The following is a 12,500-nucleotide window of genomic DNA, read 5'->3' on the forward strand; positions in this document are numbered from 1 at the left end:
CGTATGGTACGGGATGTTATGAAATGCACGCCTCAGGCTGTGATAATTGAAAAACATCACATTAGGCATCTTATGGATATTTGAAAATGACTTGTGGACCATTATCAGAAGTGTTTAATTCAACTTATTATCAAATAATAAGATTGTTTGATACTATAATGGCTATAGTTTTCATTACATTGGCGGTTGTACTAATTGCATTTACTGTGGTGCTCTAGACAGGGTACATTGATTTTATGGAAAATTCTGGATTTACATTCATTATAAAATATAATTCAAGAACACAGCATAAATGAATAGGCTATCCTGCTTTATATTCAGGGGCAATTTTTGGGTGAGTGTGTCTCTAAGATTTGGGATGAACTTGACATTTCACTAAGGAGATTCTTGTCCTTGCTGGATACCCTTGTTGCCTGTTTTCATCGGTGTGTTTGCTTGCACATACGCTCACTCACTCACATACGCACTGGTGTATGTGTGTACACGGTTGCCGGTGTGTGTGTGTGTGTGTGTGTGTGTGTGTGTGTGTGTGTGTGTGTGTGTGTACTGTATATATATATATATATATATATATATATATATATATATATATATATATACGTATATGTATATGTATAGTGTTAACCGATATGAACCATGTGTGTTCCAGTGCCCCAGCAGTCCGAGGCCATCGTCATCTACACAGGCTGGGAGAGGCATGCCCTGGTGGGCTCCGACATCCGCCTCTCCTGCTCCTTCTTCTCCTGGCGCTGGACCTCCGATGACGTCACCTTCTCCTGGAGCTACAGACCCGACGGAGCCAGAGACAGCATCTCAGTACATACTCTCTCTCCTCTCTCTCTCTCTCTACCCCTCCCTCTCTCTTATCCCTCTCTCTTTCTCCCCGTCTCATCCCCTCACCTGCTTTCTCATTCACCTCCACTCATCTGCCTCTTGCGCTTTCATTTCAGTCCGCCTCACCTCACGTGATTATCTCTCTCCATCTTCCCATCTCTCTCTCTCTCTGTCTCTCTGTCTCTCTCTGTCTCTCTCTCTCTCTGTCTCTCTTTTCTCCTCGCGGTGCCATTCCCTCCCTCACTGTCCCTTAATCTCACCCTCCCACTCCTCCCTTTTGTCCCTCCCATCCACTCTCATTATCTCCCCCCTGCCCTCCTCTCCTCCTCCTCCTCCTCCGCCGCCGCCTCTGTCCATCCCTCTCTCCGCCTCTCCCTTTGAAACCAGATTAGTTCTTCTGTCCACCCTCCCTCCCTCTCTCTCTCTCTTTCTCTCTTTTTATAACAGAGTTGTTCACAGACTCAATAATAATGACTTTCCTTCCCAGATTCCCTTCTCTAACACGTTTTTCTAACAGCGTGAGAGAATGTCACGTATTCACGTCGCGCCACTTTCCACCGCTATTGAACCCATGTTTATTTTTTTGGGGGAGACCCTGAAATAGGGCCTGAACTGAAACTGAATCCCTTCCGTCTCGCTCCGCCTCAGGTCTTCCACTACACAGGGGGCGCCGCCTACGTGGACAACAAGGGACCCTTCAGGGACAGACTGGAGTTCGTGGGGAACCCCGGCCGCCGGGACGGTTCCATCCTGCTCAAGAACCTGGACTATAACGACAACGGAACGTTCACCTGCGACGCCAAGAACCCCCCTGACATCGTGGGCCGGGCCTCCAGTGTCAGACTGCTGGTCTTTGAGAAGGGTGAGAGCCGGTCCTCGGCAACCTTCACAACCCATTCAGAACCAGAGTGATATTCTGGTGTTTGAGACGGGGTTAGAGGTGCTCAGAACATCCAGAACCCATTCACAATCTACTCTGAGGTCAGAACCAGAGTAATATATTCTGGTGTTTGAAGAGAGGGAGAGGTGCTCAGCTCAGCTCATTCAGAACCTGTTCAGAACCAAACGAGTCATAAACTGAGTCAGTATTCAGAATCCCACTCAGGCCCCTTTCTCAATGACTTTGTCTGTGTCCCCCCAACCTCCCCCCCTCCCCCTCCCTCTCTCTCTCTCTTTCTCTCTCTCCTCTCCCTCAGTGCCCATCCAGGCTGGAGTGATCACTGGGGCAATCATCGGCGCCGTGCTGGGTCTGCTGATTCTCATCGTGGTGATCTACTACCTGATGAGGTTCCTGGTGGCGCGGAGGGTCTTTAACCTGAGTGTCAGGTCAGTGCCCCTGTGTCTGTGCCTGTGTCTGGGGCTGAGCCTGAAGCCTGAGCCCATCCCGGGACTGGAGACATGTATGGCCTAGGCCCCAGACATGGGGGCCTTACGCACTACAAGGGCCGACCCAAACCAATACCGTGCTGGGTGATAGGATTTATTTTCTTTCTTCACGTTATTCTTTTTAAAACGCTGTTTCAGCAACTGCGGTGGACGCTTAAAGGCGCACCAGGCCAGCACAGTACAGTGCAGCGCAGCTCAGCGCGGCTCAGTTTGGTTCGACTCTGTTGTGTGAGTAGGGTACAAGTTGAGCTCTGTAAGAGGTTTCACAGTCGGGCTACAGTCTAGTGTCCTCTGGAACAGCTGGAGGGGAAAGTGCTGTTCTTTGTGGTCGCTGAAAGGCAGTAGCGTAGTAGTACATCACTTTGACCACAGGGGGGAGGGATTTGACATCCTGACATTGTTCTCTTCTTTTGTTCTTTCAGCAAACATGGAAAGAAAGGGAAGGGTAAAGAGGGATCACAGCAGAGACAGGCAAGTCCTCCCGCCGTCGACTCTCACACATCTCCATAACAACACACATCTACGCAAATCAACGTACACAATACCACACATATCTACATAGCACCACAACACCACAGAACTACACACCACACAACTACACATTACCAAACACCTACATAAGACCACAACACCACACAATACCACACAGCTACATAACAACACACAACTACACAATACCACAGAGCAAAAACTACACAACACAACTACACAACACGACACAATAAAACTACACAACACAACTACACAACACGACACAATAAAACTACACAACACAGTACATCTACACAACACCACACAACGCTGTTCACAACTACACAACTATGCCATGCCACACAACTACCACAACAACTGCCACACAACTACCGCTTAGCCACTTAAGTCACTGATGAAAGCTGTTTGTATATCTGGGATACATGTACATCCCAATACAGTACCTGTCTGATATCGCCTCCACAGATCTGTAGAGAGTTACAGTAGTCGACTTGTGGTTCTACTGGACCACAACAGCTCACAGTGGGCACAACAACCACTCTGTATGTGGCCCAGCCAGCATCCCTCTCCCTCGGCAAGATATCCACCACAAACACAGTGGGGGCACTCTTCGAGACAAAGTCAACAACAAAATAATACATCATCAGAAAACACCGCAGCAAACCCAGATAATAGCCCCCTCTCCTGCTGTTAAAATTTGAGTGTAATCTTGGTGCTGGAGCCGTTAAAATCCACAGCCAACCCCCCCACAACCCCCCCACCCCCCCCCAAAAAAAGCTCAAGAGCTAGTAGTACTACCCCTCCCATCCTCCTTCTCGGCGCTCTGTTATCATCCCCTCATTGTTGCCTTCTCAAGGGGCAAACGAACACCAGGTGTAAATAGGCTGATTCACAACGCCACAGTGAAATGGCTGCAGCAAGGTCAGGCCGTAATTCCATTGCTCATGAACGGGGGCTGATTCCCTCACAGTAGGGGGAGGAGGCGACCCAGACATTTCACTCACTGGGATCTCAAATGGAAATCGCTGTCCCCCCTATTATTGACTAGCAGTTAGCGGACGTTATACACCTGCGCCAGACTGGCCATAGGCCTAAAGCACATACGGGTTAAGGAGGTAAATGTTAAATGGTAAATGGTTAAGGAGGTAAAAAGGAGGGGGGCGGATACAATATATTATCCCGAGTATTCAATTAGACGTCCATTTTCATTGGGCATCCTTTGGGAAACACAGTACCAGTGTTCAACCAGAGCAAATAAAGTATGACTATTTTCCTTTATGAATATTCAGATATTATTTCATGTCACAGATGAATATGAAAATAAGCTGATAATAACATATCAATCGTTGGGATTTTAATCTGTTTCCAAACGAAATAAAGTAAATAAATCTCAATAAAAGTGTGCAGCGGAACTAGTGTTGCTCAGAGTACCCTTCAGTAACACACATGCCTAATCAGTATGCACATACAGTCCAGTACTGTACACAGCTGATGCTATGACACTCTCTGGGCCATGGGCATGCGGCTGGATGTGGGTCTATATCAAGAGGTCGAAGGTTCGAGTCAGGATTTGCTGGTTGTCTACCTTCTCATCTCACCCACAGCTCTCTGTGTCATGTGACTGTCAGGTTGCACTCCAGTTGCAGTGAGTTGCACTCTCACAGACATAGACATGCATAAATGAATAGCAACTCATAGCCGAGGGGACAGTTCGTGGAAGTCTTGACAGTTTCGCCATCTACAGCTACAGTCTCGCTGTTGGTTTTTTGGAGGTTATATATAACCCAAAAAAACAACAGCGAGACTGTAACTTATCAAAAAAAAATATTAATAATAATAATAATTAAAAAAGGCAGGCTTTTCCCTCGCCACTCTACCCCTCTCTATCCCTCTCTTACAAATCAAGGCTTAAGCTACTGTATGTAAACACAAACAAAGAGTGCTCGTTTGATCAAATAGCCGTGATTAAGACCCCTGTGCTGAGGCAACAACATTTGTACCAGCTGCTGCGTCTTGATTACGTTCTATTTGCTGGGCTTGCACAACCCCCCCCCATTTCAGAGGGAGGGAGAGAGAGAGAGAGAGAGAGAGAGAGAGAGAGAGAGAGAGAGAGAGAGAGAGAGGGAGAGAGGGAGAGAGGGAGGGAGGGAGAGAGAGAGAGGGAGGGAGAAAGAGAGAGAGAGAGAGAGAGAGAGAGAGAAAGAGGGAGAGAGAGAGAGAAAGAGAAGACAGAGAAAGCGAGAGAAAAGAGAGAGATTTCCCAGGGTGTGTTTAGTTCACCTCCATTATGAGGAGGAGGAGGAGGAGGAGGAGGAGGAGGAGGAGGAGACACACTGCCCTGGAGCAGAACGTCGTGCTGTAGTGAAATGACAATAGAGTGCACTCTGTATCGATCCCTCCACTAACACTCCCCCCAGGCCCCCAGCCATCCCCTCCCCTCCCCTCCCCTACCCTCCACTCCCCTCCCCTCCCCTCTCCTCTCCTCTCCTCCATTCCTCCACCACATTCGTTCAGCCATTCAGTCTCTCTCTCTCCCTCCCTCATTCACATTCCTTTGATCCTGTCTCCGTCTGCCCCCTTTCAGTCACTTTTCCTCGACCTAGCTACCTCCTCCTCCTCCTCCTCCTCCTCCTCCTCCTCCTCCTTCTCCCTTCTTCTCCTCCTGTCAGTCCTGACACTCCTTGTCCTTCGACTCCAGGTGGCTGTGAGAAGCCCCTGTCTTTCTTTCTTTTTTCATTTTTCCCCCTCCCTCCCTCCCTCCCCCCCCCACTCTCTCTCTCTCTCTCTCTCTCTCTCTCTCTCTCTTTTCCCAGGTTTTTGTGTGGTGATCCGTTACTTTTTTAGGCTTCCTCTAATCAGTCTTTCTACCTCTCTACCTGTCTCTCTGTGTGCGTGTCTGTCAGTGAGGTGTGTGTTAGTATTCAAGTAGGGCCTTACCTCCTAACCCCCCCCCCCCCCCCCCCCCAGCCTATCCTACCCCTCCAACTAGGATTTCTCTGTCCAGAGCAGGGGAGGCTGGTGGAGGTAGAAATCTGAAAAACTGGCCCATTGTGATGCATCACAATGAACCCCATTTCTACCTCCACCGGAGACATTGTGACGACAGCTGGTGAAACCGGGAACAAGTTGCCAACCAATCAAAATGTTCTGACTTTTATTCAGAAAAATGTCAATAAACGTCAGCGTTGTTGAAAACCAATGACACACTCGCTAGTCAAGCCAATAGCTAGGTAGTAGTGGGGGATTACTCACCGAATCCATTGCATTGGCTTAGTTTTGGCTTGACGAGCGAGTGTGTCATTGATTTTCAACGACGGTGAAATGTATTTACATTTTTCCGATTTTATTTTTCATAAAAGTCTGAACATTAAATCAGCTGCCGACTCGTTCCCGGTTTCACCTAGCTGCTGTCACATCGTCCACCGCCACCAGAGGCACTCTCTGTAAGCAGAGTCACAGCCATCTTCCCTCCTCTTCCCTCCTCCTCTGTGTCTACTGAACCCCTGTCTGTCAGTACAGCAGTTAATCTCAATTAGATTGCGTTGCTCTCCCTCCCTCCCCCTCCCTCACCCCTCCCCTCTTGAATTCCCCGAAAATCTCCTCCTTTCACTGCTTCCTCTGCGTCCCCCCCCGTCCCCCCGTCCCCCCCTCCACTCCAAATTGAAATAGAGGCTTTTGTTGCCTCCCTCCGTCCCCCTGGCTCCTTTCTACACCCACACAGTGCACCCTAATCCGCCCCAGTAAGAAGGAGGTTTTGTATGGAAATTGTGTTTACAGCACTGGAGGCTGGTGGAGGTAGAAGTGGAAGGACAGGGCATCGTGTTGTAATGCCCGGAACGGAATGAGGAATGACATCAGACACAATGACATCCTCTCACTGCCGTTCCATTAGAATGAATCCCGTCCTCCCGATTTCGACCTCCACCAGCCTCCCTTGGTTTACAGCTATTACTGGCACGGTCTGTTGCTTTATATGGATGGTTGTGATTGAATGAACTGATGCATGCCCTGTGTGAGTGATGTGCGTTCATTTTGGTGAGTCACGGAGAGGTGAAAAGGTCAGAGGTCAGAGGTGAGAGGTGAAGTGCGGTCCTTAATGACACTCTGTCCCTAACTGGAGACTGCCTGTTTTGTCACCCCCCGGCAGGCCTGGAGACCGCCTCCCCTCACTTTACTCCCCCACTAATATGACTCTTTCTCTCTCTCTCCCTCTCTCTCACTCTCACTCTCTCTCCCACTCCCTCTTTCCCTCTCTCTCTCTCTCTCTCTCTCTCTCTCCCTTTCCCTCTCTCTCTCCCTCTCCTCCTCCTCCTCCTCCTCCTTCAATCATAACCCCGTCCGTTTCCTCATTTTTTTAACCTGCCATCCCCCATCTCACTCATCCCCCTGTGCTAACACTCTCCCTCACACTCCCCCTCCCTCCCGCCTCTCTCCCTCACCCTCCCTTTCCTCCTGAAGTGACTCTCCTCCCCTCTTCCCACTCCTCTCCACAGGGCCCCGCCCACGCCTCCGCGGACCCGTCCAAGGTGAAGGCCGCCGCCTCAGAAAAGAAGAAGCAGGAGTCGCGCAAGGATAAGAAATAGGATACGGGGGGCAGAGAGCTAGACCCCCAGACCCACACAGCCCAGCCCACAGCATTGAGACAGACAGGGGGAGGGGGGGGGGGGGGACGAGTCACCGAAGGGGCCGGCCAAGGTCCTCATGACCATCGAGCTGGAGCTCAGCAAGGGGGGGAAAGAGGGGAAGGGGGGCGAGGGTGGGTCCTCCAAATCAGCCAAATTCCTGTCCCAGTTCGCCAAAAAACTGACCCGCAAATAGGTGAATGAGGCAGGGGGGTGGGGGGGTGGGGGGGGGGGTTGGTGCGGGGGGGGGAGGGGTGTCAGAATCATACTCAAGAGGAGGGCAGGAGGATCAAAAAGAGACACTCAATCTAGAATCCGTCACAGCCGTAAGACTCGAGGCTTTCAAAGGCCACGTCGCCAAGTCTAGTGATATCCATGACTTTCAATGTCCCTCCGGGGCGAACGTTTATAGCCAACCAACGAGTAATGATTTCAAACGTGATAACTCCGTCAACCAAACCAAAGGAAACCCCCCCCCCCAACTCTGTCTGCTTCTCGTCAGGTCATGAAACATGCCATTTGAAACAAAAGCTTCAAAATCGGAAAAAAGCTATTCCCAAGTGTGCCTTTTATTCTGACATATCCGAGATGTGATGCGCGTCAGTCACACTCTCCACCACGTCCGTCACGCTCTGCAGAGCCTTTGGCTGCAGGGACAACCCAATTTGTCCTTTTTGAGATGATGTGTCAAACTCTGACTTTCTCTTCACGCTGATCCTTTCTTTTTCTTCTTCTTCTCCTTCTTCTCCTTCTTCTTCTTCTTCTTCTCCTGGTTTATTTCCCCATTCCCCTCTTTCAATGTGACCCCTTTCTACTCTTCTACTCTGACTCTTCCTCATTCCAAAAATGAGAAAAATAGAAGTGCTCTTTTGTAAACGTTATTTATGCTAACCCCTCACATCCTCTCTTCTTTCCTTCTCTTTTCTCTCTCTCTCTCTTTCTCTCTATCGTTTCCTCTCTTTCTTTCCTTCTCTCCTATAGATTTTCTGAGTCTTATTCCCCAAGGGTCTGACTGCCACCTGCACTGGTTCCACTCTCCCTAGTCCTCCTTTACCCTGCCTGTTACAGTTACCACTATTTTGCATGACCCACCCCCCCCCTCCCTCTCTATCAAAACTGCAGTGACCACTATTTTGCATGATCTCCTTCCCTCCTTCTCTATCAAGCCAGTCCTGTCTGTTAGAGTAGTCCCACACCAAAGCTCTGTGTCTGCTACAAGAGCCAGGACCTACAACACCTACAGCACTAAGCAGTCCCCCTAGGGGACACTGTCCGTAATTGCAATGTGCTGTTAACAGTACAGGGATTGGGGCTGGCTTATAATTGTTTCTGTCTGATACGGTTCTCCTGTGGGCCATGGAAGTGGAGGGTTCCCTGAAACTAATGTTAATGTTAATGTTTTTCCCGCCCCGCTCGACCACATCTGAGAGTTGCAAAAAAACGTGCACCCTGGACTTGAGAAAGAAAGAGAAAGAGAAGAGAGAGAGAGAGAGAGAGAGAGAGAGAGAGAGAGAGAGAGAGAGAGAGAGAGAGAGAGAGAGAATTATGATTCCAGTTCTTAGTCCTCCTGTTGGACGGGTTCAAACCCAAGTTGCCTGGCCCGGGGTGATTCAATCCCTTCACATCTCAGCTAATGGAGGTCGCCGCAGTGCACAGCCAACGCTGGAGGTTAGGGTTTATTTCTGGCACTTTAAGGGCGTACAGGCTTACTGTAACAGCTGCCGTTTGAACCGAAGGGGGTGGGGGGGGGAAGCAAAGCTCCTGTTTGTGTGTGTGTGTGTGTGCCTGCGAGGTCTCTCCATTTGCTTTGACTTCTGTGACTGAGACCTTGAGAGGAATGACGTCACGCTGACAGGCAGTGGACATTCTCAGGCACTGACAAAAGGGATACTGAGAACTCATGCAGTTTCCTACCCCCCCCCGCCCCCCCCCCCCCACACACACACCCCACGGGTTATTTCAGTCCAGTTAATCCTCCTGCACGTTTCCCCCCTCAGCTAATTATTTTAGCAGTTGCTGGAAACTAGATCTTTCGCTCCCTCTCTTTCACACGCTGTCCTCCAGCGGACGCTGTGTTCCCTAGTAGGCGACCCTGTCCACCGCACTCCAGCTAAGCCCTCGTCTTATCTGACAGGCAGACCCCTATCTCAAAAACTCAGCTCTCCTTCTTTCTGTTTCTTTCTTTCTTTCTTTCTTTCTTTCTTTCTTTCTCCTCCTCCTACTACTCCTCTTCCCTCTTTCAAACTCAGTGATGGACACCTCTCTCCTCCCCCCCTGATCTGATGTACGCCCAACCTCCCCCCCCCCCCCCTTCCAATGCCTCACCCCCAGCCGGCCCCAGTTCACCTACCGTTTCCGCCGGCTGGGATGCCACAGCGCTCTCTTCTGCCCCCTGTTGGCAAGGGAAGGAAAAACGGGCCGATTTCCTCGTTTAGTTCCCATTGAAGACGCCAAACAGAAACATTAAATCTAGCTAGCTCTCTGCCAGTCGTGAAGGTGCATGTTATATGTGTGTGCGTTTGTCTAGTCAAGACTCTTGACTCTCAAGAAATTATGATAAAAACAACTGTACAAGTCAAGCAAATAATGATCAGGAGACATTTTTTACATGTGCACAAAAACACATGGATAGCCTGTTTTGAGGGAGGCAGAAATGAGATGGGGCGTATTCTAAAGATATGTGTCTTCTACGTCTGCCCTGTAAATGGAGGGAATCTGTGTGGCTGTTTTCTTCTGGTGCATATTTCTTCAAGAGAGGAAAGAAATATCGTTAAGTATTTGCAAGGACGGGCTATGAGAGGGATTTAGGCACCGTGAGGGAGATGATGAGGGGGAGGATAAGGAGAAGGTAACTTCAGATGGAGCACTAACATAATGTGATTGGAAACAGAACATGGTTACGCTAGCCAGGAGGGAACAGGCTTTAGAAAGAGACAGAGAGAGAGAGAGACTTATCTCACGTGTTAAGCCTAAAAACATAAATCCATATGTATCACTAAAGATATGGACCCTCTCTCTCTCCCCAAAGCTTCCTTTCAAGGCCCCTGCCCTGAGCTTGAGATGAGCTCTGGAGTGATCCGAATGCTTGATAGGTAGGATGGATGGGTGGTTTGGCGAGTGCAGCGTTGAATGCGGTATCTACTTTACCGTGGTTGGTCGTAGTAGGGTAGGGTGCTAAGCCACGTCACAGGGTCATTATGTAAAATAGACATAGGTCACTCAGACGCTGTTTAACTGTCATCCAATCAGATTGGAGCAGTGAGAATGTTTCTCTCGTCCCCTACAGCCACACGGACGCCTGACATGACATGAAACTGCTTTTTAAAATGTCTTCAACAACGTGTTGTATGTATTGTGTACTGTATTGGTTTCGGTTGTTCGATAACATTCCTTTTCTTTGAAATTGAAGCTTCTTACATTTTTTTACGTTTATTTTAATGCTTATAATTGAAGGGCACTAATGGATTTTGTCGTTATGTATAATGTGATGTAAAGAGAAAGTAAATAAAAGTTTAAGCCTCAAACGCATCTTGGTTGTAAAAGGAAAACAAAATAAACCCAAATAAAATGAAAATGTCTACAATGTTGCCTTGGTTTTAGTCATTGTCTTTGGTTGATTCACTTTGTCAATGAATCTCTTATACATACAGCACAAGGTTTATACAGTTGTATAGTCCATGGAAATGCTTTAGAAAGACTCAAGTAGTAATTACTTCTTTTTCTTTATTAAAAACAATAAAGAAAAACCATAACAACTAATGAATGAATGGTCTTTATTGTCATTGCTACAGTACAGGTACCAAACAACGAAATTTAGGAGGGGTGGCTCCCCTGGTGTTAGGAAAAAAAAAAAAAAAAACGTAAAAAAATTTCACAAGAAGGGAAGGAGCTGGTTTACATAAATAAAGGCTATGTACACTATCCACTGTACTATACTGTACAGATAGACGACTAGGGTTGTCATATTGCACATAGTGTTATTGCACATTTATTTAAAGTGTCGCAGTTTGCAGGCTTGAAATGTACATATTTGTGCCTCAGCACTACACCTGATTTTTTCAGTCCAGCAGCTGCCAACAATCCGTCCAGACTGTCCAGAGGGCGCGTCCTAACTATTCCCACCGTAGTTGGACGCGACCACGCCAACTTCTTGAATATGTAGGGGTGTTTTTTTTTTCTTTTTTTCGCAAACACAAACACAATCACTGACACTAAGAATAGGCGCGCGTTCCAGGGCCCACAGGGCAATGAGAGCCGCGCCCGGCCGCTTGCGGCGAACATTGACCGTTGGCCCGCGGCACACTCAGCGCCGCCGAGTTGCATACATAGATGGGTAACCTATACCTAATCGTGCACCCCGTGTTACGTGAAGAACAAGATACAGAGAACACCCCTACATATTCCAGAAGTTGGCGTGGCGTGGGCGTGGTGTGGGCGTGGTCGCGCCCAACTACGGTGGGAATCGTTAGGACGCGTCCAGGGCCCAGAACCTAGGTCTTTGCTGTGTTCAGGGCCTGGACGGCCCTGTGGTAGAAGCTGTTCTTCAGTCTGTTTGTCCTTGCGGCCAAGGTCCTGAACCGCCTTTTCGAGGGCAGCCGGGTAAAGTGTTCGTACCCAGGGTGGGTTGGGTCCCTGGAGATCTTGGAGGCCTTCCTGAGACAGCGTGTGTTGTACAGCTCTTCCAGTTCTTATCAAAGGTTTCACTTACAACGACTGATCAATTGGATTCACTTACTGTAGACAAGATGTACTTGTAATTGTCGCTTCGGATAAAAGCATCTGCTAAATTACTTAAATGTAAATGTCAACTGTTTTCCTCCTACATTCCTTGTTCTCTCCCTACACACTGTTGTTATTGCTTGAAAGTCATGTCAATATTATAGTTATAAACTAGTGCTAGTTTGTTTATATCTCCCAACAGCAGTGGTCACCCAGCTCTGTGTGTGGTTCATTTGGTCCTTGATGGCTATTCTTGGGGTTTTATGTGTCGTTTGTTTTGGTGACAGGGGAGAGGAATGGTGTTGTTGCATTCCAGGGGAGGCTGGTGGAGGTAGAAATCGGAGGAGGTGCTCATCGTAACTCATGGAATGGAAGGAGGAATGGTGTCAAACAAACGTATGTCAGACACCATTCCTCATTCCGTTCCATGCATTACAATGAGCCCCT

At 48.5% G+C, this 12,500-nt stretch overlaps 2 protein-coding genes across 2 annotated transcripts in view; both read left to right on the forward strand.

Annotated features, from left to right (window-relative positions):
- Positions 1-7,295, forward strand: part of mpz (myelin protein zero) — a gene marked incomplete at both ends in the record, with an annotated part of 8,512 nt that extends 1,217 nt beyond the window's left edge. The window contains 5 exons of the mRNA XM_080546498.1: positions 650-816; positions 1,483-1,696; positions 2,031-2,160; positions 2,643-2,691; positions 7,206-7,295. Coding sequence (XP_080402624.1) covers positions 650-816; positions 1,483-1,696; positions 2,031-2,160; positions 2,643-2,691; positions 7,206-7,295 — 650 coding nt within the window. The remainder of the gene's footprint in view (positions 1-649; positions 817-1,482; positions 1,697-2,030; positions 2,161-2,642; positions 2,692-7,205) is intronic.
- Positions 7,296-7,413: 118 nt separating this feature from the next.
- atp1a2a (ATPase Na+/K+ transporting subunit alpha 2a) overlaps positions 7,414-12,500 on the forward strand; it is a gene marked incomplete at both ends in the record, with an annotated part of 24,822 nt that continues 19,735 nt past the window's right edge. Inside the window, one exon of the mRNA XM_080546922.1 lies at positions 7,414-7,502. Within this exon, the coding sequence (XP_080403048.1) occupies positions 7,414-7,502 (89 nt within the window). The remainder of the gene's footprint in view (positions 7,503-12,500) is intronic.

Source organism: Nansenia antarctica, assembly GCF_963989245.1.
Source record: "Nansenia antarctica genome assembly, chromosome: 16".
In the NCBI taxonomy this organism is placed as follows: Eukaryota; Metazoa; Chordata; class Actinopteri; order Argentiniformes; family Microstomatidae; genus Nansenia; species Nansenia antarctica.